At 35.9% G+C, this 27,978-nt stretch overlaps 1 protein-coding gene across 3 annotated transcripts in view; it reads right to left on the reverse strand.

Moving 5' to 3' along the window:
* Positions 1–19,359, reverse strand: part of LOC128205883 (kinesin-like protein KIF13B) — a 142,106-nt gene extending 122,747 nt beyond the window's left edge. For all 3 annotated transcript variants that reach the window (XM_052907923.1, XM_052907921.1, XM_052907920.1), the window contains exons 1-2: positions 19,171–19,359; positions 17,654–17,726 (exon numbers count right to left, since the gene is read on the reverse strand). In XM_052907923.1, the coding sequence (XP_052763883.1) occupies positions 17,654–17,726; positions 19,171–19,225 (128 nt within the window). In that variant the 5' untranslated portion in view covers positions 19,226–19,359. The remainder of the gene's footprint in view (positions 1–17,653; positions 17,727–19,170) is intronic.
* Positions 19,360–27,978: the final 8,619 nt, after the last annotated feature.

Here is a 27,978-nt window from a genome sequence, read left to right on the forward strand (position 1 = left end):
GCTGTTTCATCAAGAATGTCCAGCATGGGTATCACAACCAGGAGGCTGTTTCATCAAGAGTGTCCAGCATGGGTATCACAACCAGGAGGCTGTTTCATCAAGAATGTCCAGCATGGGCATTATCACCAGGAGGCTGTTTCATCAAGAATGTCCAGCATGGGTTTCACAAGCAGGAGGCTGTTTCATCAAGAATGTCCAGCATGGGCATCACAACCAGGAGGCAGTTTCATTAAGAATGTCCAGAATGGGTATCACAACCAGGCGGCCGTTCCATCAAGAATGTACGGCATGGGTATCACCACCAGGTGGTCATTTCATCAAAAATGTCTAGCATGGGCATCACAACCAGGAGGCAGTTTCATCTAGAAATTCAGCATGGGTATCACAACCAGGAGGCAGTTTCATCAAGAATGTCCAGCATGGGTTTCACAACCAGGAGGCTGTTTCATCAAGAATGTCCAGCATGGGTATCACAACCAGGAGGTCATTCCATCAAGAATGTCCAGCATGGGTATCACAACCAGGAGGCTGTTTCATCAAGAATGTCCAGCATGGGTATCACAACCAGGAGGTCATTCCATCAAGAATGTCCAGCATGGGCATCACCACCAGGAGGCTGTTTCATCAAGAATGTCCAGCATGGGTATCACAACCAGGAGGTCATTCCATCAAGAATGTCCAGCTTGGGCATCACAACCAGGGGGCCTTTCATCAAGAATGTCCAGCATGGGTATCACAACCAGGAGGCTGTTTCATCAAGAATGTCCAGCATGGGTATCACAACCAGGAGGCTGTTTCATCAAGAATGTCCAGCATGGGTATCACAACCAGGAGGTCATTCCATCAAGAATGTCCAGCATGGGTATTATCACCAGGAGGCAGTTTCATCAAGAATGTCCAGCATGGGTATCACCACCAGGAGGCCGTTTAATCAAGAATGTTCAACATGGGTATCACCACCAGGAGGCTGTTTCATCAAGAATGTCCAGCATGGGTATCACCACCAGGAGGTCATTCCATCAAGAATGTCCAGCATGGGTATCACCACCAGGCGGCCGTTCCATTAAGAATGTAAAGCATGGGTACCACAACCAGGAGGCTATTTCATCAAGAATGTTCAACATGGGTATCATCACCAGGAGTCTGTTTCATCAAGAATGTCCAGCATGGGTACCACAACCAGGAGACTGTTTCATCAAGAATGTCCAGCATTGGTACCACAACCAGGTGACTGTTTCATCAAGAATGTCCAGCATGGGTACCACAACCAGAAGGCTGTTTCATCAAAAAATGTTCAATATGGGTACCACCACCAGGAGGCCGTTTAATCAAGAATGTTCAACATGGGTATCACCACCAGGAGGCCGTTTAATCAAGAATGTTCAACATGGGTATCACCACCAGGAGGCCGTTTAATCAAGAATGTTCAACATGGGTATCACCACCAGGAGGCCGTTTAATCAAGAATGTTCAACATGGGTATCACCACCAGGAGGCCGTTTAATCAAGAATGTTCAACATGGGTATCACCACCAGGAGGCCGTTTAATCAAGAATGTTCAACATGGGTATCACCACCAGGAGGCCATTTCATCAAGAATGTTCAACATGGGTATCACCACCAGGAGGCCATTTCATCAAGAATGTTCAACATGGGTATCACCACCAGGAGGCCGTTTCATCAAAAAATGTTCAACATGGGTATCACCACCAGGAGGCCGTTTAATCAAGAATGTTCAACATGGGCATCACCAACAGGAGGCCGTTTAATCAAGAATGTTCAACATGGGTATCACCACCAGGAGGCCATTTCATCAAGAATGTTCAACATGGGTATCACCACCAGGAGGCCGTTTCATCAAAAAATGTTCAACATGGGTACCACCACCAGGAGGCTGTTCTATGAAAAATGTTTAGCAAAGGCATCTCAACCACGGAGCCCTTCCATCAAGAATAACAAACAGGGGTACTACACCCAGGTGGGCGTTCCATCAAGAATATCCAGCGTAGGCATCACAAGCTGGGGGCTCATCTATTTACCTTAGCTTATGCAAGGAACATAACCAAAATCCATCAAATTCATGTTTTTTACCCTAAAAAAAAGTGAGACTCACCATCATAGGGTACAATGTGAAGAAGGGTATTAGATGAACAAGTTCCCCAAGTTTCAAAGTGATAGCTTCAATAGTTTCCATGTAAGTGACCTAAATGCAAAACTTAACAAACGCCTCTGACAACTATGACGATGACGACAATCAAGTGATGACAATTGCTTGTCAATTATTTAAAAATCAGACAAGCTAAATATGATTTCATCAGATTGATTGGACTTGCTAAGCTATGCTTTATTGTCAATTTAATAATGTATAGCAAGTTTCATGTAAAAATGTTACGTTTTTTGAGTAACAACCATCTTTATGAAGATTTGTTCCCATTAAAATACCAAAGACACCTCTGCATATAGTATTACTGTCATCCCCTGGCAATAACAAGCTATTAGAATAACATTTTCTTGAATTACAGACAGACTTAAAATGTCAATACATCTTAAAACTACCTATTTCCTTTATTTCTTTACAGATGAAAGCAATTGTTTGGTTTAGTATTACACAATCTAATGGCATTCTCAGACTTAAGTGTCTTCTTTCACAAAAAGCAATATAATCCAAAAACAAAAAGTGCAGGAAGCAGGAAACACTTGGCCTTTCAGCGGATGGAAAAAAGAGACAATTCCTGGGGGTGACCAGCTGTCCCCACTGATATAGTATGATGTCTCCTTCCTTGGCTGGGATTTTTGCTAATTTGGTCCCGCTACCCATGCAGAAATTATTTCAATGTTTTTTCAAATCCTAACAATTCCTATGATTTCTTAGCAAATACCAATGTTTTCTCATTTGCAAAACATTGGAATTCTTTGGAATAGACAATCCTAACAAATCCAAAGAATTCTTAAGACTTCTTTGGATATTTATCTTGGAAAAGAAAGGAAAAGATTGGAATAATAATCCAAACTTATCCTAGCTTTTCTGAATTGGAAAAAGTTGTCATTACTTAGAAATGCAACCATTTTTCTGTAAAATGAAAGTCCAAACATTTGGATTAGTTAGGAATTTAGTATCATGACATTGAGCACATAGGACAACTTACTCTATAAGAATTCAACAGTTTCCTTTTTCAGATTTTTTTCAATATAATGTCTAATGTTTACCAATGGTATTGATTAATATTTGTGAGTAGTATTTTGTTATCACCTGTTGCACAGAATTCATCAAAACATCAGTTGATGAGGTATTTTCATGAACCTAACTTCTTGAACTTGAATCATCGAAATTAAATGAATTTGATGAACTGTTTAACCATTCAAAAGATAAGACCACCAGCAGAATATAATAAGATGCATCAGCAACAGGCAGATAGTTGAGGTAGCTGTGGTTACAACTGACTGTTGCATTTAGAGTAACACTATTGGCCCAGTCATAACCCAAAGATTATAAATAAAAAAATAAATAATATGCTTAAAGAAAATTCCATATCAAAATAACATGAACATTAAAATTAAATTTATTTTAATTAAAGCACCACATATATCATATGTATCATGTAAGGTGCCATGGATTGTTCCACTCACAGGTGATTGTCACATTGCCTGGATACAGTAATTTATCCTGTCACCTGCATACAAATCGGTCCAATAACAAGGTGCCGTGTAAACTTTAGTTTATTAGGATAGTAGACCACGTGATGTTTATCTACAGTCAGGTGGTCATGTGACCGCGAAAACGAACTTCTTTTATATATCTGCAATGTCAGAAGAAAAGCAGAACTGCCGTTTCAGTATCTTATCAATGGACCACTAACAGCCGACCTCAGCAATCACTCGCCCATAAAGTCCCATCATTATGCAAAATAATGACACTGGCAAAACAATCGACCTGGAATCTTCATGAGATGTGAAAATCTTACCCCACCCGCAAATGCTGGAAACTGTGAAACAGCATTCAACGATACTCGTCGATAGTTTATTTCATTTCTGTGGTGAATGACAAAATCTCACTTACAACAGAAATGAATGATCTCTTTGCCAGTGCAGTTATGATCATTCAACACTATCAACATCATTTAAATCCATTTAATATGTTGCGATTGTTTGTAAACACTCGTGATCTTGAATTTTGACCTGTGGCTGTGTACTGTACTCTGACTTGCGGAATAATTGTTACATCATCAGATAATGTTCAGAGACTGATCCATGCTTATGCACGTTTAAAAGTATTTTTATGTTTTGAATTGATATTGACGTATTAAAATGCAATGACTTTGAATATAAACGTACTAAAAAAGTTGAACAGCTTTACGAACTATTTTGGGGGCGATTTAAACATGGATACCGAGTGTGATGACGTCAACAGGGAAAAACAGTTGTCCCCCTTACTTTTAAAGATTCTTATTAATTTTAAGGTTTTATAGTGTTTAATTAAACAAAGTAACAGGATAAATAGAATACTAGGTTAGTGCCGTGGATGGAGAAAGTTTATCTGGCTCGGCTGCGGATTTTATCGGGTTCGCCTTCGGCTCACCCGATAAATTCCTCCGCCTTGCCAGATAAACTTCCTCCATCCACGGCACTAACCTAGTATTCTCTATATATTTTTATAATTTTTTATATATTTTTTATATTTTTATTATTTATTATTTCGGTCAAGATAGTGAATATATGTCATTTAAAAAAAAAATATTACTAACTTTTTCCATGAAAAATTGTGGAATATTTTTTAAAATGATATAATATATTGTCACTATCTTGACAAAAAATAAAAATAAAAAAAATGAATATTTAAAAAAAAAAAAAAAAAAAAATATACCTGTATCCAGGCAATATGACGAGCACCTGTGGTAAACACTGGTTAATTAGTTGCCAAACAAGTTAAATGTACCTTCTTTCAAGGTTCACTAAACTAAAACGACCCTACAATCATTGACAATGACGCAAGGCGATGTCCAGAGTTTTTCTTCCAACTTCCGGTTTCGCTTACGTCTTTATTAATTAGAAATAAAATTAGATGGACCATGATCTCTGAGAATGGGGAAAATGCAATTGATTTGCTTGTAATTGATTGTCTCTCAAATATTTACTAAAAAATAAAAATTCTAACGTAGCTATATATTCTAACGGTTACGCATTTAAGACGAAACGCTCTTCACTGGCGGAGGTAATTTCGAACTCCCGCTATTTTTGTCGGAATAATGCGCCAAATAAACTGAAGTGTTGTTTCGTTTATTTAAGGTAAGTTCAAGCGAAGTAAGGGGTGTAATTCAATTACTTTTATAACGATCTTTTACGCTAACATTATTGTTTAAAATAACATAGCAACATTTTGAAGTAATGAGCAAATATGTTTTGTTGTAATACATTTTCGCGACAAACGTACGAAATACGTTTGTGTAGAAACACAGTTAAATGAATGTTTGTGACTTACGCGTACAGCTAATACTTCATTGTTATATATTTTAACAGCTATTATATTTGTTTCTTAATGTATGTAAGCTAATTTTGTCTAGAAAAAGAATCAATTGCCATAAAGGGTCGGCAGCGATGCAAAAGTGGGTGGGGAAGGTCAAAAACTAAAACGTTTAAAAAGTCCATGTTTTATATAGTTTTGAGGAACGATCTTTTAGGGGTGTGAAACATATATTATTGGCAACATGTTTTGGGGTAGTAAGGAGTTAACAAATTTTACAATAAAAGATTAATTAATATTTTGGATAAAAAAAACTTTCACATTTATTCAAAAAAGTCTGTTGACATTGCTTATCACTTTGTTTTTTTTATGTCAAAATGCCCCAGACTACCTATTCAACAATGTTGTGAGTTCTTTATTATATTTTGTCAAATAAATAAAGCAAATTATAGTTTAGTGTCTGAAATGATGTTTCATATATTTCAGCCGGCCTAAAGGAGCTAACAAAGATATCATCAGTCCACAAAGGAATCAACCAGTGAAGGAGAAAAACATTCAAAGCTGTAAATTGCCAAATCCATCAGTGAGTAGACTATTTTTAAAGCACAACATGGTAAGATTTCCATGTTGCAATGGATAAATGTGAATGAGTCATGCTTGTGAAATATTGAACCTCAAAACTAAGTAGAAATTGATATTTTTAACATTTTAAATTGTGGTCCTTCAATGGGCTTTTGCATCGCTGCTGACCCTTGACCTTTTAAATAACCACTATGCAAGCAAATTATAGTTTAGTGTCTGAAATGATGTTTCGTCTATTTTAGCCGGCCTTAAGGAGCTAACAAAGAAATCATCAGTCCACAAAAGAATCAACCAGTGAAGGAGAAAAACATTCAAAGCTGTAAATTGCCAAATCCATCAGTGAGTAGACTATTTTTCAATGCACATTGATTTTGAAAACAATATTGTGGATGTGTGGAGTGGATTTTATTTGTAACGGACAAACACTATTAAGAATCTTGAAAAAAAATCAGACTTAATATATTTGAGCACTTTGTTTCGAACAAATAAAATAATATATCATTAATTTATATACCGGTGACATTGAAATCTTAATTTGCACTGATTTGATAACCAACTCGCCGTTAGAAATTGGAAACTATTGGCAGTACAAATAAAAAAAGAAATATTTTTCAGGTTGGAAGATGGGTGTCAAAGTCTCAGACAAAAGCTTCCAGAGTTAAGAAAAGATCACTTCAACAAAAACAAGCACGAGAAGAATGACTGCAAAAAATATTTTCGCAGATGCGTTTCTTCATCAAGTGTATAAGGAAAACGGACCTGTCTACAGAGACTAGATGTAAATGTCAAGGACTGAAATGAGCAATTCAATGGCTCATTTCTAATTGTGTTAAGTGTCATAAAAAATTAAAACTGTTATAAATGGACATGTAGTAATGATGAAATTATCATCCTGTTGCGAATAACATTTACTTATTCATGAACTTAGTTCATGAATGACATTTTGAAAAAAATCATGTTCATTAACTGTCAAGTTCATTTACTAAGTGGGAGTTCATGAACATGATTTGTCCAAATTGTCATTCTTGAATAGTTCATGTTATTCTCAAAAAGCACACGCTTGACGTCACTGACATGGATATTAATTTGATAGACTAAAGAAGCTCCATACATGGAAAATGACAAATGCGAATCAATTAATACGCTGTCTAGAATAAAAAATAACAACTGTATAACTAATTTTATCAGTAAATACAAAACTGTGAGTCTAGCCCGCTGATGCCAAAAATTAAGTCATTAATAACTATGCATTTAAACTCCAGAATGACCTTTATGAACCATTAATGTACAGGTGATATTTATTGTTTCTTAAATACAATAACTTTATAAACTGTGTTAGTTTGAATTTTTTATCCATGTTTTCATGCACATTGGTTAAAAGTACATGTTTGAAAAATATAATGATATAATTAAGGAGAGATGTTTTACTTGCGATTATGCTGTAAGAGCGTAGAAGGGCATGTTAGAGCATCTTGGGTCATTTGCTTACCCTACTGCGTTCATACAGCATAAAAGCAGTAAAATGTGAGCATTACTTATAATTTTAATACATAATGAAAAAAAATTTCATTTCGGTTAAACAGTAGGAGTACTTTTATCTTGTTCTGTGCGTATCACAGGCAGAAAAAAGACTTGCAGTTTACTCTAGATTGATCATGGTGTTAAAGACCTTCGCCAACAGTTATGTATTAAATAATGCAATTGAGTATTTGTTCTTTTAGAAATGTAACCAACAACATATGTTGGTACGAAAGAATAGCTGATTTTGTAATGTATTATAATATATTTGTTTTAAATGACTAATCCTTAATTAAGAAAAGTAATCTACATTTCATGATGAAATGGAATTGGTTGCGTAAAACTGGAGCTTACAAGAAAGTGTTTTCTATTTTCTTGTTGACTAATTTTTTTCATAATAGTGGTTGACATTTTTATTTTTAAACAAGAAAGTTATAATGTACCTTTTGATATCAAATGGTTTTCTACGACATGTGCAACTTAAAACATGACATGTTGTCTGTAAATTTGTCTCAGTGTGTTCACATGCATTCTGGTGAACAGGCTTTATCACTAATCACTCAGCAAAACATTGGATTACTTAAGAATTTGGTAGATATAAAATGATAAGAAAACCTAAGAATTCTTGGGAACTCCTAACAAATCCTATGTTTTTCAATTTGACTCCAATGGGTAAAAAACCAATGTTTTCCATCTAGGAATACATAGGAAAAGATAGGAATTTTGCATCCAGATTCAGTTCGGAATACTTAGGAAAACATTGGATTGTGGGGCCAATACCGCCCATGTTTTCCAAAGTATTCCAACTCAGAAAAACATTGGATTACTTAAGAATTTGGTAGATATAAAATGATAAGAAAACCTAAGAATTCTTGGGAACTCCTAACAAATCCTATGTTTTCCAATTTGACTCCAATGGGTAAAAATCCAAAGCTTTCCAATGTTTTCCATCTAGGAATACATAGGAAAAGATAGGAATTTTGCATCCAGGTTCGGTTCGGAATACTTAAGAAAACATTGGATTTTGGGGCCAATACCGCCCATGTTTTCCAAAGTATTCCAACTCTTTATTCCTAGGAAAAGATAGGAAAAGATTGGAAATTCTAAGAATTAAATCCTAAGATTTCTTAGGATATTCTTAAGAATACTTAGGAAATCCAATTTAATTTCTGCAAGGGTAGACAAATAATTCCTATATAAACATTTCCTCCAATCTTCACTTTTTCATGTACTTCTAACAGTCATTGTCAATACAATTTTTACTTCTAGTATACCCACCATTTACAAAAGTTGAAAGAAAAGCAATAAGGGTTTTCAAAAGGACAGGATGCTGTAGAAAAAGGGACACAACATTACCAAAGGTTGGAAGAAAAATAGAAGTAAGTAGAAGAAGGGAAAGTGTGTTTTTTTAAAAGGACAGGGTTCGGTAGAAAAAGGGTACATTTGTTGACCTGAAGCATTTACCAATTTATACTTTGTATAGGACACATTTTTTTTCCACGGAATTCAATTTAAAACTAGAAGCGCCGCAATGCGACGAAACGTGGTTTTTGTTATGGGCAATCAGAAATTAAAGCCAATTAATTTGTTGTATGAGCAAGTTCAATCTGCAGCTTCATATAAGCTATATTCACACTAAGATTCATCACTATCCATCAATTCTAACTAAGTTGTTGGGCAGAAAAACATTTTTAGGAACAGTGACCTTGACCCCACCTCCCAAGCTAGCTCTTCACATAAGCTACCTTCGCTCTAAGTTTCATCAATATCTATCAATGCTAACTAAAGTTATTGGGCAGAAACCATTTTTCTATTTTTAGTAACAGTAACCTTGACCGTAGCTCCACCCCCCTCAAAAGCAATCCCAAGCTTGCTCTTCACATAAGCTACCTACACACCAAGTTTATCAATATCTATCAATCCTAACTAAAGTTATTGGGCGGACACCATTTTTAAATTTTTAGTAACAGTGACCTTGACCTTAGCCCCACCCCCCTCAAAAGCAATCCCAAGCTAGCTCTTTACATAAGCTACCCACACACTAAGTTTAATCAATATCTATCAATGCTATCAAAATGTATTTGGCAAAAACCATTTTTCTATTTCAAGTAACAGTGACATTGACCGTAGCCCCTCCCCACTCAAAAGCAATCCCAAGCTTGCTTTTCACATGCTACCTACACACCAAGTTTCATCAATATCTGTCAATCCTAACTAAAGTTATTGGGCGGAAACCATTTTTTTATTTTTAGTAATAGTGACCTTGACCTTAGCCCCTCCCCACTTAAAAGCAATTCCAAACTAGCTCTTCACATAAGCTACCTACACACTAAGTTTCATCAATATCTATCAATGCTAACTTATGTTATTGGGCAGAAACCATTTTTTTTACTTTAAGTAACAGTGACCTTGACCATTTTTCTATTTTAAGTAATAGTGACCTTGACCTTAGCCCCTCCCCACTCAAAAGCAATCCCAAGCTAGCTCTTCACATAAGCAACTTACACACCACGTTTCGGCAATATATATCTATGCTAACTAAAGTTATTGGGCAAAAAACATTTATCTATTTTTAGTAACAGTGACCTTGACCTTAGCCCCACCCCCTCAAAAGCAATCCCAAACTCGCTCTTCCCGTAAGCTACCTACACACCAAGTTTCATCAATATCTATCAATGCTAACTAAAGTTATTGAACAGAAACCAATGTTTGACGGCCGCCCGCCCGCCGGCCTGTCCGCCCGCCCGCCCGCCCAACGACAACCTCATTCTAATAACCCGGTTTTCGTTGAAAACCTGGTTAAAAATGCCTGCATCCTATCTATAGTATTAGGCTTCTGACGACCATTTCTGGTTGAATTTGCTTTAATAGAGAAATAATCAAAGAAAATGTGTTTGTTTATATTTATAACTGCAAAGTAAGGTAACTCACATTAATTGATGGATTTAGTTATATGGGCAGAGTAAAATCGGGCACAGTCTAAGCATCAGTTTAAATCACTGCCTATCATACCCATTATACCACAGTGTTTGTAATACTGAGCTGAAGGTGTTAACAAGTTGAATTGTGCTGTACTTTTAAATAACCTTTGCCATTTTCAAGAGTCAATAAATTTCGTCAAAGCAAAAATGGTGTTTGCTTATTTTGAAAAATATAACTGCGTCCTATCTATGGTATTAAGGATTTTTTTAAACATGCACTCTATAGTTCGGTCGTTTTTTGTTTTATTTTCTTGTCTTGGAATGAGCCTATTTTTGCCATAATGTCAGTGTTTTATGAAGGCTGACTAAAGATGAGATCGCAGTTTGTCAAATTCATGGTCTATAAAAGTTTCCAGAGTACTCCATAATAGAGACATTTTATTGAAAAAAGCAAATCTTTGGAACAAATTTCGATTTTTCTGAAATTTTAAGTGAAAAATTACAATATACAAGTTGCATCCCCTAATTCAAATAAATGATGCTCACAACTGACTTTAATTCATCAGTATCATTTCATTGCATAACGCCTACAGTGGCACTGTTGGGCATAACAGCTCTGCTATTGATATTTATGGGAGTTGTAAACCTTAATACAGAAATGGCTTTAAATTATGAGAAAAGCAGAGGTTCCAAGATTGCAAATATGAAGGAATCAATAATCTGTTGGCAATTCAGACATGAAACAGCCTCAATGTTACATGGTTTATCATTCTTATAAACATCTTTTCAACATGCAACTATCAATGTGTTGCTCCACCAGGGGTTAAAATACCAGGACTCAAAATACCAGGACTCAAAATACCAGGGGTTAAAATACCAAAGGTAAAAAAACCTAGGGTTAAAATACCAGGGGCTGAAATAACGGGTTAAAATACCAGAGGTAAAAATACCAGGGGTCAAAATCCCAGGGTTGAAAATTCCAAAGGGTCAAAATCCCAGGGGTCAAAATAACAGGAGTTAAAATCCCAGGGGTCAGGAACGCTCCAGGCATCAAATTTGTGAGAGAGAAATCTGGCCACTGAAGTATTTTTCCTCAGGGGTGGAAGCGACTCACCAGATCTATCAAAATCCCACCTGTAGCACCCCCCCACCCCCCGTCTCATGTCACTTTATATGCTCTTGTTTTTGAGGTATGATTGTTGATAAGTCTCAGTCTTATAAGCAGACCTGGAAATTCACAATAACGATTTACAGAAAAACTAAGCATCTGCAACATTCTTGAACACAAAGTTAATCTAGACCAACTTAAAAAATTCAAGCATTTGTAGTGTTCCCTATAGAACACTTCAGTGAAAATGATCAATCCTTGGTTTCAAATTACTGTAGTTATGCCAAAAGAACTTCAAACAAAATATTCATGATGTGAAATAAAATGCGCAATAAAAACACAGCATTATTGACTAAATGCACCACCATTGCTTAAATGTAAAATATATATGTGTTCGCAAAATTTTATGCAAAGCATCACAGCAGTCTTTTTTAACCATATTGGAAATGGGTCCATGGGCTTTCTCATTGAGAAAAATGTGTCATTTTGACAAAAAATGGGAATTCCAGTTTTCACTTCAAATAAACAAGAATGCTTTAAAAAAAAAAAAAATAGACAGAAAATATATAAGAATGTAATAAGGTTTAATAGTTTCTGAATGCACCAATTCATCCAATTTGGGTTTATCTTTTGTTTTGTTTTTAAAAATAGAAATGGAGACTTTAAATTAAGACTTTTTATTTCACTTAAAGTCAAGAGTGTATTTTAATTAAGCATTGCAAATGGGGAGGAACTTCGGCCCCAAATTGGTCAGAAAAAAAGGTTTCGCAAGCATATCTAAAAACTGATTAATTGATGAAGGGTTACATATCAAATTCTTGTCAATAAGATTACCATCAATTGACTAAATTAAAACTTACAAGGTTTTCAGCTTGCATAGGAACAAAAATGTGCAACAAATTTTATAAAAGGCATACCTGACCATAATACATGGTTAAATACAAGGTCAGTGTCAGCTGGATGATGATACTGTCTTATTTATGACTAAAACCTAGCCACTGTTAGTTGATTCAACATTTTAGACGTCTATCTTCAGACTTCATTACTTATAACAAAACATGGCATTAAAATCAACACGATGCAACTAGGTGGATCTCATAATTGATTCTGTGATAAATCGGATTTCAGACACATTTCTGCAGTTACAATACAAAAATTGCTATTTTTTTATAAGAACAAACATACATAACGTTTTATTTCTACATGTATAGTAACAAATTTATCAGACAAAATGAAGATAAATAACATTTAATATCTTTATAATTAATTTAAAAGTTGGTGAAATAAAAACTCTTCCACTTATCAATGCAACATTTGGATCAAACTAAGAAGCAGGTGTGTAAAATTGTTTGTATTTGCCTAGTTGAAGTGCATTCCCAGTACCATTTCGGCTGAAGCATGGCACTTTTGTAATCAAATTTTATTGTGATAAATTAAAAAAAAATATTTTCTACTGTCATGTAATAAAACACATGTTGAAAAGCTGTACATTCAAATTTAAAAACCATTTGCCCTCAGTCAAGAAAGAGCAAAGTCAACTATTGCCGTCAGCCTGTCGGCCTCAGGCTTAAGTCCAGTGGTCCTTCCCCAACCTCAGGCAACTAGTTTTGACCAATTACTGACAAGCCATTCAAGAAGTGTACATCATTAATTGAATAAGTCAAATAAGAGTTTACTGTTATATTGATTGGTTCTCTGAGAGGAAATAATCTTGTAAGGAGAACAAAAAAATAGCAGAGTAAGTCAGCAGCTGCTCTCGACTGAACGGCTGCTTTTTCATCTTTATGGCCTCATGATACAACATTTACTGTAAGCTAGACCAGCAGAGTGGGGCACGAAAAAAAACCATCAGTCTCACGCCTATTTCTGATGAAAACACACACGATTCTAAGAAATGGGACAGATAATCAATGGTTAGTTTCCAAAACATCTCAATATTCTCAAATCATGATTGTGTGCCTCAGCCATACAGAAACTAGAGTCAATATAAACATCCTTAATTGACCAGTGTGTCCGGGAAATTGAATACCAACGGGTATCACAATGTTATCAAGGAAATTAATCCTGAGATTCTAATGAAACCCTTCCATGCTAGCAGGAACAGGCAAGGATGGAAATCCACTTTCAGAAATGGCATGCAATGCTAAATGACTAATTTTAAAATTACTACAGTAAATTATTGAAACCTTGAAATGTTGCGTTCTTTCCAGCTACCAGCCTATTTCGGAATCAAGCATTTGCACTTGTATTTGGAGAAATAATCTCCCCTCCCCCGCCTCCTGGAAACAGTGATTGACCTTCAAGTGTAATTAGTCAAAATTGGGTAATTCTGCTTGATTAAAAAACAAAAACAAATTGGAATTGATCACATGTTATGCCTGGAAAATATCCTGTAGAATTCACATGGTTACAATTTATATCAAGCCCCTGCTAAATATGGAGATCATAAAACAGTTCTGTGGAAGGCATGAATATGGAACCCATATTGTTTTATTGGCTTTATTCATGCAACAGGCTAGCTAGTCATAGCGAACATTTGTTTCAAAATTCCCAAATACATGGCCAAGTTTAAGCCTAGATTATGAAGCCAAAATTTAAAGATCATTGGTTAATAAATTCTAGATGTATTTCAACGACCTTCACCATTGACTTCACCAGATTCTGATGGTGAACATCAGTGTGCAGAGTAAATCCAGCAAAGATAGAGCCCAGGATGGAAAAATGCAAGGAATTGTGACCATTATGGCCCTAGAGTGTGGCTATTATCTTTGAACTACTGACAGGGGTCTTGCATGTAACATGTCAGCTGCTCCTGGAGAACATTAACTTTAGTGCCAAGTTATTTTAAAATCCTCCAATGCATGGACATGTTACAGCCCTGACAAGCCAAAATACAAAGTATTTTTACCCATGACCCTTAATTTAGGGACTTAAGACACCAGATGAAACAATTGCAAAACAAGGAAAGTTGTCAAAAACTCACTTAAAAATTGAAATCGTTGCGTACAACACACTGAATCTTACTTACTGATGTATCACATTGCTTAAGACAACTGCTTCTTTCGCAGGTTTTTGCACATTTTTCCAATTCAAAATTAACTGGAGTTGTCTACCGTGTAAAATCCACTAAGTTTAAAAAAAGCCTCATAACATTTATCTGTACACATTATGTCACTTTCACATGCTAAATATACACACTTTATGGCTTCCCGGGAGAATGGACATTGCAAGGATGCAGAAAACTTTTGCGAAACAATGTAGACACAGAGCCTGACAGAACAACATGTTTGATGAAAATGATCGATGGAAAATTTTGAAACCGGTAATTCTGCTAAAATTAGAACCGAGTTAATAAAAATGCTTATTGACAGTTAAATGTGTGAAACGATCACATGACTTGAAAGATGTTTGGAAAAAGCCCTGCGCTTTTTTAAACTAAGAAACCACTATAATGTGCTATTTTTTACCAAGGAAACTCAGCTGAGACAGTGAATTGATTGTTGTTTATTTTTTAATGATGTAGAATGATGTATTATCGCTTTATTATTAGCTCTCAATGAAAATTCTAAGCTTGTTTTAAGGAAATACTGTATTTGCTGATTTCTAGTGTCTAGTCCCTTTAAGTGCGACCTGGACCTTTGACATACAGACATTGGTCTTGTAGGCGTCTTGGAGAACATTTGAGTTTAAAATTGCCCTTTGCATGACCAAGAAGTTACAGTCCAGTCAAAAATTATTGACGCCATCTCAACAACCCACCCATCGCACACCAAAACCTATTATTGCCTTGGATTTCTTTCAGAAAAACTGATAAGTGTGTTAATTAGTTAACTAATATTTACAATGAATGCAGGAATAAAGTCATTGTTTCTGCAGTAACAAAAATCAACAGGCAAATGAACAGGCTTTCTCCAAATTAAAATACCACAACCTATTATAACCTTGGATTTCTTTCAGAAAAACTGGTGACTGTGTTAATTAGTAAACTAATATTTACAATTAATACAGAAATAAAACCATTGTTTCTGCTGCAACAAGAAATCTACAGGCAAAATTAACAGGCTTTCTCAAGATCAAGATTACACCTAAATAAAAGTCTTATGTGTAAAAGATGCTGCCATGTTTATGACTTTCAGACTAAAACCTGTGTCATTGAATGGCTCTATTACACCTTATTTAAAGTCCTGAATGAAATTACGTTCCCTCTTTACAACTTTAACACAATTTCGTCAAGAAACAGAGAAAAGCCATGTACAATGAGAGAAAACGCTGAAGTAAATTGGATTACGCTTCGATAAACCCCAGAAAATGACGACAGATTACAAGGCAAGTGATCTACACCAATTCCTAGGAAACGTTGCCCTCTCCATCTGAAGACTAAAAGCAACAGCGCAATGGAGCGAACACCAAGGCTCGAATGTTTTTTTGTCCATGCAAAAGGGGGCATATTATTAAAACCAGAGTTATGGGTCCTGCAATGCATGTCTATATTCTCTCTGGCAACATGATTACCAATTTTTATTTGAGTATCTTGAACAGTTTTCGAGTTATAGCCAAGGTTTTAATTAATACACAACAACGCCAACAATTGGACAACAACAACACCATGCTATATGATAATTCCTCAACTTTATTTTTTTAAAGAACAGATAAAAAGCAAGCCCCACCACAGGATGTGTCTAGAAGTCAATCGATGCCGATAAAGTAGACATTCATCCGTTTCATTTGATCAATATTTGTTTCGAAAATGCCTCCTTGGACTGTTATTCCAGAGCATACAGAACAAATTTCCATTCATGCCTTTAATGATGGTGTTATTCCCAGCACAGGGAATATACAGCTTATTTCTTCCCCTCCCTCCCAAAAAAAAGCGTGTACAAGAATCATTTGTAAGCAAACTTTCTACTTTAAAAATGTGACTCATTGGATGTAAAAACTAAATTTGTCATGGCTCAGACAGAAGGTAGTTCTAGTGGAAAACCTTAAATATAAATAAACTGTACATTCAGTTTCTAATATTACAGCAATGTTTTCGCTAAGTACATGTTAATTTGTTGAAATCACAAATAGTACTTCATTATGCATTCTTTAAAGCAAGTGATGTGGACAGTCCTCCTATGGTGCCTGGAGCTGCTGAATTCAGTTTTAACTTTTGAACAGACGAGCCTCGATTCTTACACTCTGTCTCGTGTTTCGCATCAAAACAAGCCTTGTTATATATATATATATATATATATATATATATATATATATATATATATATATATATATATATATATATCTATGTAAATCCCCTATCATATGTGCATGCAACATAAATATGCTGGAAATATTTTTGTGTGTCTACATGGTTGTACCTTTTCTAAAAAATGCAAATTGTTCCTATGAAACAAACCCAGCTGGCGTCATTATTGAGCACCTGCATAACTATTTGAAGTTGTATTGGTTTTATGTAACATCGATCTTTGAATATAAGGAATATTTTATTCAATTTGTAAGACATAAAAGTTCAAACTCAAATGTTTCAGAAGACTTTTCTCCACAAATATTAAATAAACTAATCCTTTCTGTCTTGAACTTGCAACTTTTCTACCAGAAAAAAGCATTCCTCATTCTTGCCAAAAGTTTTGAAATGTTGCAGCTATGACGATTGTGTTCAGTGGGCTGTTCTATTGATTTACACACCAGGGTGTGTATTCAGCTATGATCAGAGGATAATGATCGCTGATTGGTCATTCATGGACTTTCGACTCCTCCTACTGTCTAGATGATGGGTAATAGTGACAAGCGTAGTCCACATTTGACGTTTGAATTTTTTTACACTTTCCATGACTGGTCATCGAATTTAGCAGATACAAAAAAGTTGCTGAATGGGGAAAAAAGGAATTTAGCAACAGTTTTATGAATGCATGACAACATTGACACCATCCTTCACTTCATTATCATTTTCCTCTACCATCGAGTATATTGTAAAGCCAAAACATGAACTGCAAGTTGATTATCTTTAATCCTATAAAAGATTTGTTACATGAATTATTATTTAAAAAGCTCGAGTTTTAAACGTACGTGTCCTGGGGATGATAAAGAACAGTCTGGGATTTCTCCATGTCTGCCACACATTTTGTGTTCAGCTCAACCTCTGAAGAAGAGAAAATGTTTAAATCTGGGAAATGACGAAAAATCACGAACATATCAACTACATCTCTAGAGAAAACGGAATGGCATAAAAGTCTATCCTCTGTCTATCACACTTAGTGGTCAAAATTATATCTTGTCCAATGGGATGTCAGTATTTTAGAATTATTCAAATCTGCCAGACACTTTAATTTGGTTTAAAATGAGAATGATCAGCTGTTAGCCATTACTGGATTTATAAGGTGATAGGGCCAACAGACAAAACATAATCTTGAACACTAAGCTGGTTATAGGGTTAAATAGTATGCATTTACCAAAATGTACCATTTTTCTGGTAAAAACATTCTTATAGCCTTCAATCATTCCTAAATGTTCACTATTCTGCCCTCTAAAAGTGGTATTTGCAGCACAAGAATCATTTGAGCATAAAGTCTTCATATGATGTTAACCCAAATACAAAAAGGCTGAATTTGCAAAGATTTTTTGCTGAGATCTTAAGCAGCTAATAATTTAATCATGTGCAGCAAAGATGAACTGACACAAAAAAGAGAGTTTAAGCTTTCATATTTTAGCACATGATTAAATAAACCATTATTATTTTCCAATGGCCAAATAATAGTTTTTATCATTTTTTCCTTCATTTTACTGGACAGTCAGTGAAAAAATATTAAAAAATAATCCATTAAACTTCAACGTAACAAAAACTGGGTTGTATCATTACATAAGTCAGTGCTGGGATATATTTATATCCAACCAGAGGGCATATGAAGAAGCCGGCTAAATAATAGGCTTGCATTATTATCAGCCACACAGCGTGTCCAAGGGTTAGATCTTTTCGATCCACCCCACATATATTTATCATAAATAATGCAACTGTTGTATTTTAACTTTTTGTGCTAATTTGAAGTCAGTGTCAAATATTTCCCAAAAAACAGCTACTTTAATGAAAGTGTTAATATACTTATAAAAAGATTTGATGTATAGAGCATGTTCTCTCAACTAGAATGGAACAGATGGAGATGTCCAGGCCCAGTTAAAACACTCCAACACATGTCTGTAAGCGTTTGTTATGCAAGAAAAATTTCTATTGAGTCAAACACACATGGGTTTGGGGCAAGTTGCAGATGTGGTGTGTCCTTCCATCATGTCATCCTAAACGCATTGTGACAAAGAAACCAAGGAAGCGGTTTTATGTCATGCTCTTTCAAAGGGCAGCAGCTCTCTTATCAAGATTATACTATAAGTAAGCTCATTGAATATTTCTCTCACATTTTAAGCATGCACACAAATTGAAATATTGATTATCACATAACTGTTTAAAAAAAATACTGTCACATATGACAATGGTTTCAATTGCTATAATAAAATTACTTGCTTAATTCATAAAAATATTTCATGAATTATTAAATAAAATAGAATCTAAGGATGCAATATGAAAAAATACCTACCCCTGCGATTAACAGGCCTAAGACGAACTGCAACTAAAACCTTGTCAGTTGTCATGGCAGTCTATCAAACTTGAAATCCAAACTGACACGTTGCCAACCTCCTTTATCCCCACTTGGAACACAGTTTAAAGTATTTCAACCGAAATGGAAGACTATAATTTATGAAAATGCGTAAAAGTCACAGCCACACAAATCACTTGGCAGCCATTTTGCATTTTGATGAGGGTTAAAACCCGGCGACGACAAAACCGGTACACCAGAGACGCCAACGCAGTGACCTCCCATGCAGAATTCTTACGAAATGTATTGTTTGTGTTCATGGAAAAAATATTGCAGTTAGTTAACCTTCACAAACAGCAAATTACGTAATATATACAAAAACTGACACAATTATACATAATATACAATATACGTTCAAGGGGGCGGGCCCAGAATTAGGCGCTAGAGTGGGACATGCACCTCCATCCCCAGAACCGATATATGTTAAGTTTTAAATATAAGACAATAGTGGGGGTTAAGTCTAAAATGGTGCATTTTGGTGTTTGTTTTTTTTAAAAACCGTCTCCGAGGCCTAGTGGTTAAGCGTCCGCCTACGGAGCTGGAGGTCGTGGGTTCGATCCCTGGCCGCGTCATACCAAAAGACGTTAAAACGTGGTACAAGTAGCTCCCTTGCCTGGCGCTAGGGTAGTGCTTGGAAAAGTGGTGTACTCAGTACTGGTTTAACCCAGGAAAGTTGTATCCCGTCTATCGGTGCTTTACACCGAGCAGGTAAAAACACCAAGGGGCTCTTCGAAAAAGAGCTAGGGTTTAGCACCCGGACCCTGTCGGAAATAAGTGCTTGTACTTTCACGGGTTATCCTTGACCGTAAAGTATAAAGAAATACAAACATACATATAGTTTCTAGATAACGACATATGTTAAACGGGGTCAATGGATGGCCCCAAATCACAACATTATCTTTCAATAACTCATAGGATAAAAGTCACCTTGGCAGGTCAAAAAAAAACCAAAGATCACCTCACCATAGGGATAAACAGGTAAAATCAGGTTTAACTTAAATACAGTATTCCCCTGAAACTTCTTTCCGGATTTCGCATTGCTAATATGTTAACCAACGCATGAGGCTGCTTAGCGTCGAATACCACGTCGTACATAATATTAAAATTCAGCATCAAAGATGGCCGGGCTCGATCTTGTACTTACAAGGGCTAAATTGAAAAACCTAAAGTTTTTGCTCGGGCTAGCGAGCCACTAGGATCTCTAGTTGTTCCAAGGCACAACCCTGGTAGAGGAACCAGCTAGGGTGGTGAATACAACCGGAAGCTCCTGGAAACTAAGTTTAATAAAGAGTATTATCCAAATCGTCAGAAGCAGGCTTAAAAATACTCATTAATTCCAGGATAACCTAGCCATTGAAGCTGTTTCCCCACCGTCCTCCACTGTTACCCATGTAGTTGCCGTGGTTTACATCCCAGCCGCCGTTGTTATTCCCCACACGGCATTTGTTACCCAATTAATCGCTTTGGTACCATTTCTGTTGCTACTGTTACCCTTGCCTTCGCCGTTGTCATTCCTCCCATCGCAGTTGTTACCCCCATCAGTCGCCGTTGGATTCATTCTTGGCTCCGATATTACTTCTTTCGTCGCCATTGTTAACATCCCTGCTGCAGTTGCTACCACTCCCATTGTTTATTTCCTTTCCATCGCCGTTGACTTCAATCGCCGTCTCTAGAACTCCCAACTCCGTTGACTTCAACCGCCGTCTCTAGAACTCCCAACGCCGTTGATTCCACAACCATCGTCGTAACTACCCCCTCGTCGACGTTGTTTCCAATTTCCATTTCCCGTCGGCGTAATTTCTGCTTCCCTTGTCATTTTAACTGCCGTCTCTGTAAACTATTCCTTTCGTGTTGCCGGTATTAATTTACTCCCCGTTGCCGTCTTTTTGAACTACTGTTGCAGCAAACATCACATTCCATCGTCGTTTTTTACCCCACATTTGATCATAAGCGCCCTACGGCCGTTGTTAACATTGCTGCCGCCATTGATTTTTCGTGAAAACAGCAATCCCAATTTTCACATAACTTCTTAATTTAAGCACCATACATCATTCATAACTCATGCTTTTGAAAAAAAACTGATTTTCTATATAGAAATACTCTTACCTACTTCTGGCGTGCTTGTTAAAATTATGTATATAAATTATATACACTTGTTCACTATACGTCATTCCTGACTTAAATTATTGATAAGTCACCAATATTCTACTTACAGTAAAAGAAATGGTGACCTTGACCTCGCCCCACAAAACACAACCCAAAGGTTCACTTCACACAAGCATTATTCCAAGTTTCATAGCGTGTTTGAAGTAATTGCTTCCTTGAAATATCTCCCCGCTGACCCCTAAATCCAATCCCAGGGTACGCTGACCCCTAAATCCAATCCCAGGGTACGCTGACCCCTAAATCCAATCCCAGGGTACGCTGACCCCTAAATCCAATCCCAGGGTACGTTTTAACACGAGTCTGAAGCCTCTGTTCTATCACCACCATCTTTTCCTGAACTTAAGTTATTGAAAAGAAAACACTTTTCAACTTATATTATCAATGACCTAGCTTGAACCCGGTGCGCGCCCGATAGAATCATACACATTTACTGTTTATTTAAATATAGGGGAAAAGGTGATAAAATACGCAAAAAAAACTGTACCATTTAGGAATAAAATTTTGTTGCGGGAATACCCAATTCCTCTGCCAACAATTCAAACCAAATAAATGTCGGTTTTGAGAGTGGAACGCACGTCAAAAGGTTACGACCCCTCATACGTCAAACCCTGGATCCGCCCCGGCTATCCATTTATTCTTAGTAAAGTTTTTGAGTATCAACTATACTTCCAACAATTTCAACGATCTTGACATTGGCCGCATTCAGTACTGGTCAACGAAAACATCTCCAAGATATGAAATGTCTGAATTCTTTTATTTTGAAAAAAAGTTCAAATGCGTCTCTGTGTATTTGCTTAAAATAAATAACAAATGTAACCATGTTAATACAAATAATCTTATAATAAACCAGTTCCATGCAGGATATAGATAAAGATATTGTGATAAAATTACCTATTTGTACATATTTGTATTACCATTGCGTTTTAGAAATATTGCCATTTTAGTTGATTTACTTCTCTTTTGACGGCACAGCTTATCCTTAATTGAAGTGCATGTAAGTACGTTTAAAGGCCAAGTTTAAGACTTCTATAAGTGACCCCCCCCCCCCCCCAATAAAAATAATAATAAAAAAAAATGTGTACAGAACGTAACCTCTGTGAATTGATATTTCTCTACTTGCCTTGTTCTCTATTATCAGATCTCCGATCTGAGTATCCTGCTGTGCATTTGTGGAGGTTTTATTATGGAAATGGACCCTAAATGGCCCTGAGCCAATACACGAATACACAGGAAATTGACGCCTTATGTGACACGGGTCACGGACATTACGGACCAGACATTACGGACCGGATTCAGGGACACTACGGACCAGATTTAGGGACATTACCACCGGGGATGAGCAAAAAAAGTCACGTGACCACAAATGCAAACGCCAGTAGTATTTTGTCTCGATTGATCGTCAATCAAGGTAAGTTTCTTATCGATATTTTTGTTATACGCGAGAGTTCGTTCAAATGACATAGCGCAAAAAAGAATGCATTGTTTTGTCTTTCGATCGGTGTATTGGTCACCTTTCATGTCTGCATAGTTTCCGAGAACACTTCGATACAAATTGTGTCCATGAATGCAAACGCACGTAAGTAGTGTTTTAATGTCACATATTTTGATAAATCGCCACATTTTATTCAAATGTTTGTTTTTCAGTTGTTCAACAATTGTTATTAATTGCTTTATGAATACTTTGTGCGATGCAATATGTACAAAAATGCATTTTCTTAAGTATTTCAAATTTGGCGAACGTACGTAGTCTACCTAAAATGACAAACACACGTAGGCATCTTATAATATGGAGCAAACGAATATTTCGTTAGCCTTTAAAAACTGAAAATGTGTTCAAGATATTGAAGATATTTATCCGCTTTATTATTAAATATCCATCATAATGAAAGTTATATAAATTTATGATACGTAACAAACATTGACACGATATTATGCGGGAGTGTTGCGGGAAATATGAGTTCTCGGAACAAACGGTCATACCGGTGGTATACATTACAGAAGGGAACCATTGGTGTATGCTGGGAGCGGGCCAGACGAAACGATTCTAAGATGCTTTTAACAGATCGCACGGGGATAAACGTTTCATTTGAACATAATTTAAACATCTTTAATGAACCTTTTATTTAACCATTCTTCATGTTGAAATGATAATACTGTCATGATAATTGTTAATGACAGATATTGTGATAATGATAACCATAAAATGATATTGCGATGATACAATGACAATGTATGCTCTACCCGGAACAATGTTTATATCACTGAAAATACTCTTTGAACTGTATGTATAAGTGCTGTTTTACAGAAATAAAGACATTATAATGGAAATGTTCTTCATTTATTCTATAACTGTATATCTTAGATTAGTTTTATACATTGAATAATATGATTGACAATAAAAGCGATCACAGATAATCAGATAAAATCAAAGATAAGTAATCAAATAACATAACGATTAATTAATAAACAATACTTTTGTTATGATCTGCCTGAGATTCTACTTTCTTCCACATCAGATAAGTTGACCTAAAAATTTGGCAAGAGCCAAGATAAAACAAGTACCCGTAAGTAATTCATTTTTTTCAATCGTCATCACACAATTACCTCCCCTGTAGACGACTGTCGTCTGTAGCATCATGGAAACATTGCCTCGTGGCAATTTTAAAAATCAAAATTGATTATTTCTCGCTTCAAATGGAGCAATAAAAAGTTTTCGCGCTCCCATCAAGAAATAACGCTGTTCTCTTTTTAGAACTATAAATATTTGATCATAACATAAACATAATCTGAATCACTGCACGCATATCCATAACAACCACGAATTATTACAAATCTATACGCGCATTATATTCACTACGCATAAAAGACTTCCAGGTTTTTCCAGGATCATCGCCGCTTGTGTAAGATAGGTTCATCCTACCCCTCTCGCAGGGTGTTTTGCGGAAACACGGTAAACCCCGCTTCCGCAATACACTCCATGTTCGGGTTGGGATAAACCTTGCACTCTTGGCCATGAAAGATACTTATTATCTAAAAGTTGATGTTTTATTTGGTGTGTTTAATAACTTTTGCTTGCACAATCTACTTCTATGCCGATAACATTTCCCACATTCAGCGCACAGGTATGATTTCTCGCCAGTATGGCCGTCCATATGAGCCTTCAGGTCTATTTCTCCTCCATTGAAATCCCACACATGTCGCACGTATAACGTGTCGTCCCATCATCTCCTCGCCAATGCCTGTTCAGATACGTATGTGTGGTGACCTCCTGCATGCATTTCGGGCACAGAAACTGCTTATTGGATCCATGTGTGGTGCACCTGTATAAAAACATGTATGCCTTTAAAAATATGCAATTAAAATACTTGTAATTGCAATATTTTGGTAACCTTTAATAAAAACGCCTGAGCTTGTGACTGGTAGATAATTGCTTAATTATAGAATAATATAATAATATAGAATAAAACAAGAATAATATAAGCATTTTAAAATACTAGAATACACTAACATATGACGCGTCAAGCTCTCCGTGGTGTATTAACTGTTTCTAACAGCATGTAAATGCTTTTACATCGTCATGGCGGCGCTCATCCAATTTCAGCCCCCATGTCGTTTTCAACGCATTCCCACAAACGTGGCAAACACATGACATCACTGAATCAGACTCGTGCAAACAAGCGCTTATTAAAATCTTAAAAGATGGCTTATCTAGCTAGGTAAAACGACATAGGAGCGTTTCACTTTCCCTTATGCATATGACCGTAAGCATTATGATCATAATAATAATTAAATATAAATTCAAAAATCTTACAGCAATAGTTATGGATATAGAAAGCTTTCGACATATACGATAACTCATTATTATTATCATATAAGATGTCTACGTGTGTTTGTCATTTTAGGTAGACTACGTACGTATGCCTTATGAACATGCCAACGTGCGTTTGCCAAATTTGAAATACTTCAGAAAATGCATTTGTTTGTACAAATTGCATCGCACATAATATTCATAAAACAAATAAAAGCCATTATTGAACAACTGAAAGTCAAAACAATTGAAAAAATGTGGCGATTTATCTTAATATGTGACATTTTAACACTATCTACGTGCGTTTGCATTCATGGACACAATTTGTATCGAAGTGTTCTCGGAAACTATGCAGACATGAATGGTGACCAATACACCGATCGAAAGACAAAACAATGCATTCTTTTTTGCGCTGTCATTTGAACGAACTCTCGCGTATAACAAAAATATCGATAAGAAACTTACCTTGATTGACGATCAATCGAGCCAAAATACTACTGGCGTTTGAATTTGTGGTCACGTGACTTTTTTGCTCATCCCCGGTGATTACGGACCATCTTCAGAAACGTACAGACCATGAGTTATAATGTTTTTAACTTTTTTTAAATTATTCACTCCTTGGTCTTTAATTTGTTAAAACATACTTGTATATGAGTGCTCAGTATGATGACACATGACAATTCTTTTTTTATTATTAGTTGTTGTTGTTTTTTTTTTTGTTTTTTTTGTTTTTTTTTTGGGGGGGGGGGGGTCACTTACAGAAAGTTTCAACTAGACCTGGTTATCGTGGGGTGGGTACACGGAACTATAAACTATAGATCCGTATTGGATCATAGAACATCATGACACAAGATATCCTCGTTTAAAGTCCCTTCCTGAAGACATTTAGTCGTGATTTTGATTGTGTGGGGACCCCTCATTTTAAAGTCAACTTAAAACAAGTATTTTACTACTAGATCACGAATCCGCCATCATGAACATAATCTTAACAACTCGGCCATCTCCGGCAAGCTTTGTGATAGATTTGTCAAATAAGTTGGATAATGGCCGAGGTGTTCCGATTATTATATACAATCTCAACCCGAAACTTCATTTTCATACTTTAATAGCGGACCCACATGGGGCGATCCACCAAGATTTTTCAATTATACCTACCATAATTGGAAATTGAAAACTATATGTGATAAAACCCTAACACGATAGTGGATGTCGTGTCTAAACATTACATCTATTCCAAATTTCATGTTTTCTTAAGGTACAATAAAATGCATGCATTCTTTGGAGCTTGTTGTGGCGTAATTAGACTTGCGACAGCGAAAACGAAATGAAAATTCCCCTTTGCATAAAACCGTAAAGCCAGTGTAATATGCAGCGACATTGGAAGTGCATGATTGCGAAAGTTGTGATTCATTTATCTTTTTTCGGTTAAAATGTATTGAAAAAAATAGTGAAAAAAGTAATTTCAATTGCTTTCACCAAAAATGAGCAAACCCAACTCTGTTACAAATAATTGCTGATATGAAAGTGTCAAACTTTTTAGCACCTGAAACAATTTCTAATCGAATAAATTAAAATGTAACTGATGAGCCAAACTTCGATAAAATTGTGTTTAAAGTAATTGTGCTTGGCTCCAAGTAAATAAACTCAAGACTAAGATTATTTTCTTATTTCGTAAAAGGAAAAATGGACCGTTAATGCCAAACCTCCGGATGCTGTGAATGACTGAATTACGTACGAACTGTACTGGTAATTTTGCTTTAATCCAAGATCATTTAATTTGTAAACTTCAAGGCATTTAATGCGCTTGTGAAAAGGATTCAATCTGAAACCAAAGCTTAACTATGTCAGCTTTTACCTTTTCTGTTGCTCCTGTTATTAACTGGTTCTGAAATGCTCGTTCTTAACTAGCTCTGAAATTTGCGGTAATACCAAGTCAAAAGAAATTAAAAGAATTAATTTGAAATTTTGCCAGTCTGTTAAATGGTCAAGTATAAAACAGCTAGTGTTTTGTGGAAATTTGTTAGATATCCTTTATTCCATAGATCTATTTAAATATACAATGTTGTCTTAATTTTGAACGCCTGTTAATAGAAAGAACTAGAACCCCGCGAGTTGGATGTGTCGCCCGATTTATTTATTGTTGACATTATAGCTGTTAGATTGGCATTTCATTCATCTATAGACAATGATGTTGCCATCTAACTTTCAAGTGTAGGTGGCATTTGAACTGAAGGTAACAACGTTAAGCCAGGAGCAAGCAATTGGTTATATACGCAAAACTGAGCACAATAAATACTGAAATCTATCTACCTATAAAGTTTTAAGTTGATAACTCTTATAATTTTCGAGATATGCTCTGGACAAAAACTAACAACGAAAATTAATCAATCTATTAAGTTTCAGGTTGATACCTCTTATAGTTTACCATATATGCCCCTAACAAAATTTAAGCTTGAAAATTAAAAAAGGGCAATAACTTTAGATGCAAGAGTTACGGTTCTTGTGCACTGCACTTGCCCTAAATGAGATCTATCTAGCTGTGAAGTTTCAAGTTGATACCTCTTATATTCTTCAAGATATGCCCCGGAAAAAAATTAACTGAAATTAACAAAGTGCAATTATTCTTAATTAAGAAAGCAAGAGTAACTGTTCTTATGCACTGCACTTGCCCTCCATGAGATCTACCTACGTATGAAATTTCAAGTTGATACCACTAATAGTTTACGAGATATGGCCCAGACAAGTGAAAACGGGACATGGATGCCAACAAAGGG

The sequence above is a fragment of the Mya arenaria genome, chromosome 10 (assembly GCF_026914265.1).
Source record: "Mya arenaria isolate MELC-2E11 chromosome 10, ASM2691426v1".
Classification (NCBI taxonomy): Eukaryota; Metazoa; Mollusca; class Bivalvia; order Myida; family Myidae; genus Mya; species Mya arenaria.